Source organism: Camelina sativa, chromosome 19 (assembly GCF_000633955.1).
Source record: "Camelina sativa cultivar DH55 chromosome 19, Cs, whole genome shotgun sequence".
NCBI classification, from domain to species: domain Eukaryota; kingdom Viridiplantae; phylum Streptophyta; class Magnoliopsida; order Brassicales; family Brassicaceae; genus Camelina; species Camelina sativa.
In genome coordinates this window covers 64268-67910 of record NC_025703.1, presented here as the reverse complement: position 1 = coordinate 67910, position 3643 = coordinate 64268, and the positions used below count along the sequence as shown (strand labels likewise).

General features: G+C 40.8%; 1 protein-coding gene across 4 annotated transcripts in view; it reads right to left on the bottom strand.

Moving 5' to 3' along the window:
- LOC104763715 (transcription factor GTE9) overlaps positions 1-3643 on the bottom strand; it is a 4393-nt gene extending 750 nt beyond the window's left edge. The window contains exons 1-11 of one of the 4 annotated variants that reach the window (XM_010487064.1): positions 3525-3643; positions 2255-3377; positions 2128-2176; positions 1958-2041; positions 1517-1581; positions 1211-1277; positions 1036-1122; positions 837-952; positions 675-741; positions 448-590; positions 277-364 (exon numbers count right to left, since the gene is read on the bottom strand). In XM_010487064.1, coding sequence (XP_010485366.1) covers positions 277-364; positions 448-590; positions 675-741; positions 837-952; positions 1036-1122; positions 1211-1277; positions 1517-1581; positions 1958-2041; positions 2128-2176; positions 2255-3346 — 1858 coding nt within the window. In that variant the 5' untranslated portion in view covers positions 3347-3377; positions 3525-3643. Of the gene's footprint in view, positions 1-21; positions 365-447; positions 591-674; positions 742-836; positions 953-1035; positions 1123-1210; positions 1278-1516; positions 1582-1957; positions 2042-2127; positions 2177-2254; positions 3378-3524 lie in introns of those variants that run through there. The other 3 variants (XM_010487063.1, XM_010487066.1, XM_010487065.2) reach the window with 3 other exon arrangements.

Here is a 3643-nt window from a genome sequence, read left to right as displayed (position 1 = left end):
GCTTGTTTACATTTTTGAATCTAACTAATCGTTTTTTTACAACAACTCTCTGGTTCTCTCATGTACACTGCCTGCTATTACCCAATTACAACACTCGTGAATCTCAGTCAATTTCACCCTCTTCTACCTCGTTGCTGGGATCTTGAAAACCAAGCAGGTCGGCTTCATCTTCATCATCATCATGTTTCATATATAGCCCCAGCTGCTCTAGAGGATTGCTTCCTCCAAACCCAAAAACACCCAGCCAATCAGAGTCATGGCCTACCTCTCTTAGATTTGTCAAATGGTCCGTGTTAACCGTTTTAAGCAGTTCTAGGTCATTGAGGAACCTTGGGTTCTCATTTATTTCAACCGACTTCTCCATCTGTGTACCATTCAGCCATGGCAATAATCAATAAATATATTGCAGTGAAAAAAGACAACCAAATTGCAGCTATTTCGGTTCACCTCAAGCAATGCCTGTCGGGCTGCTTCTCTTTCAAGTCCCAGTTTCCTCTTAGCCTCAGCAGCAGCTTCAGCTGCAGCTTGTGCCTTAGCTTTTCTACGAGCTTCTTCAGCTTCCTTGGCTTCTGCTTGTAACCGTGCTTTTTCTGATGCAAAATAAAAGAGGACAAGTTTACGTACTTGGTATATTAACATCAATCACAAACTTGGAACTAGTAAATCAAAAATACCTTTCTTCTTTTTCAATTCGAGTTCATCCTTCTCAAGTCGCAGTTTCTCTGGGTTTCGTTTCTCATTCTGATATCAGACATAATATTTCAGGAAATACCTTTGAGAGCTCATGAGAGGGCTAACCAAATATAGCAGCACACAGTTCCACAAACACAGCTAACCTGATTAAGAGTTTTCTCTCGAGCCTTCAAGATTAAATCCGCATATTGACTTTTCAATAGAGCAGCCCTGTAACGCTTCTCCGGAGGTAGTTGCTTCTCATTCTGTGCACTATTTCCTAAATTATTAACGGGTCAAGAGTGAGATGCCAACCCCAGAAATCAGAACACGGACATTTTTCTGTCACACTCCTGAACTTACCATCTTTATGACTATCTGCCCCTTCAACAGGACTTAGCTTCCCTTTGGATGCATCTTCCAACTGATTTAATCCACTGACGGAAGCTGCTTTTAGAAAAGGAGTAAGTAAACCAAGGGTCAAACATTTAAATCAACAAAAGTTAACATCTCTTGCACCAAAACTATATCCGCTCACGTTTTCTCCTTGGGGAACTGCTTGTAGCTCCATCCAAGGGAGATTCCGAATCCATGCTCTCAGGGCCCTGTATCAGCGGATAAAAGGAAAAGGAAAAAACGATCAGAATCAACAGTGTCTCACCAAATTTCAGACTAGGTTAACTCATCTGTTAGGTATTAAAGCTTTGTATCTGTCAGGTATTAAGAATATATCAAGCTTAGTATCATGACCAATATTGTTTGCCCAATCCAAATTATGGAAAGGTATCTAAGACCTTTGCAGAGGCATAAATATTATTGATTATAATCCAACAATGATGCTTACCTTTGATGAACTCAACAATCTTGTGGTTGTAGGATCATCTGGTACACTCTCCGAGCTACTAGAGCCTAATCAGTTACATGCACCATAAAAGGAGTAACCACTGATTAGATCAATCCAAGGAATAATATGATCACTAAAGAAAACAGCGAACTGGGAGTAAAAGATATAACACGTCTATCACTATCAAACTAGATGTGTATTATGACTATCAGCTAATAGGTTATTTGAATAAAAATAGTAAGTTCCATTTCAAAAAACTACAGAAGAAACATTAAGATGGACGGACACTTTTAAGAAAAGGGAATTAAGATGATTTTGACTTCTGAGGGTTAAGTACATATAAGCACTGCAAAAATCAAATATTGCAAAAGTTCCATAGAGACAAAGACTAATATTATGTAACAAGATTAAACAAACCATTGGAGTTCCCTAGCGCCATACCTTTTTCTGTCTTGACAGATGAGATGTGAGATCTAGGGTGCTCATAATTACCAACGTCAACATCCTCGTCCTCCAATTCACTCCCTGCAAGTAAGGAAGAAGAAATGACAACTTAATCATAGAGCAGGACATGAGAATTTGCTCAAACAACAAAACCAACGTATGCTAACCATCACAGTGTTGCATCAATGAATTCCCTGGCCCTGACCCATGTAAAAGCTTCATCAAGGAAAGTATTCGCTGTTTGTCAGTCATGTTAACAAATGTTACAAGCATTAGATATAGAAGGGGGATTACCTCTAGCTCACAGGGTTCAAGGTTTGAATCTTTCTTCTGATTTTGTCGCAAGAACTCATCAACGAGATCCCGCAACTGGAACAAGGCATCATGACTGAGATCATTAATGTCAATCTCTATCTCATCGTCTCCAGATCCCTCTTCCTTGGAGCTGTGATCTCTCAGAAAATTGATTATATGTACCGGGAATTCTGTTAAGGAGCCCAAATCTCTGCCAAGCTTTACTCTATCCTCATCAGCCATAACCCGTTTGGCAGGCTCTAAGTTCACAGCATTGATCTTTCTCTTCTTAGCAAGGGGCTCAGGGATTACAACCTCTTTGTCAGCATACGTAGCCAAGTTACTTGGTTCGGAAGTGGTCCCAGATGACTTCTTCTCAATAGTTTTCCACTTCAACTCAAAAAACTTGGAGAGAGAATCAGCCATGTTAAAAACCTTGTTTCCGATGGGGTTATAAGTCATTGCGTTACGAAAAGTAAGACGGACATCAGCAGAAAACTCAGATGGGTTAGAATATGTGCCGGAGGTTAACTTGGTCTTAACAGTGCCTAAATCCATAGGATGTTTGATAATGGTAAAATAATCAGGTATGTTGAGCTTGACAACATCAACAGGAGTTTTAAAAAGCCAACCATGCTGATGCGACATCAACCGTTTCAAGAGGATCTCACATTGCTTCATTTGAAGCATTGTACAAGTGGAAACGGGCTCAGGTTTGGGCACCGTTTTGGCTCCTCCTGGGTTAGTAGTAGAGCAACGTGACATACCAAAACTCTTCGTGGGACGAGGCAAATTGCATGCAGGTGTACTAGTGAGAGTCGTAGACTTAGGAAGGTTGACAGTCTTCTGAAAGGAGCGTATCTGTTGCAGCTCCTGTCGAAGCGTATGAACCAGCTTTTTCCTTTCGGATGATGACAAGTCAGACAAGGGTAAAACCGTTCTGGGGACACCAAAAGTTTCATCTTCTTCAACAAACTTTCTCTTGAAACAATCGGAAGCATTAGGACGGCTATCATCATCAAAGCCGCCGCCGGGAGAGTCAAAATTATGACGATAGTAATCTCCTGGGAAACCGCCGTTACTCACAGTCATATCGCCAAGGAAGTGACAACCTCCGTTCCTCCTGCACAAAAAGACGTATTGAGAAACCTCTCTAACACCTTCAATCACACTGATATAGCAATTCAACTCTATCTGTCTATCTAAGTAGTACTAAACTCTCAATATGGCAAAAAAGGAAACGAATTCGCAAATAATAAAACGAACTAACCGACTCGAGCAGCCGTTCGAACCTGCCTAGAGGGAAAAGCAAAGAGAACCTGGGCAGAGAGAAGCGTAAATCTCGACGTTGAGAGAGTTTGATTTGAGAACAAGTCCACAAAAAAAAAA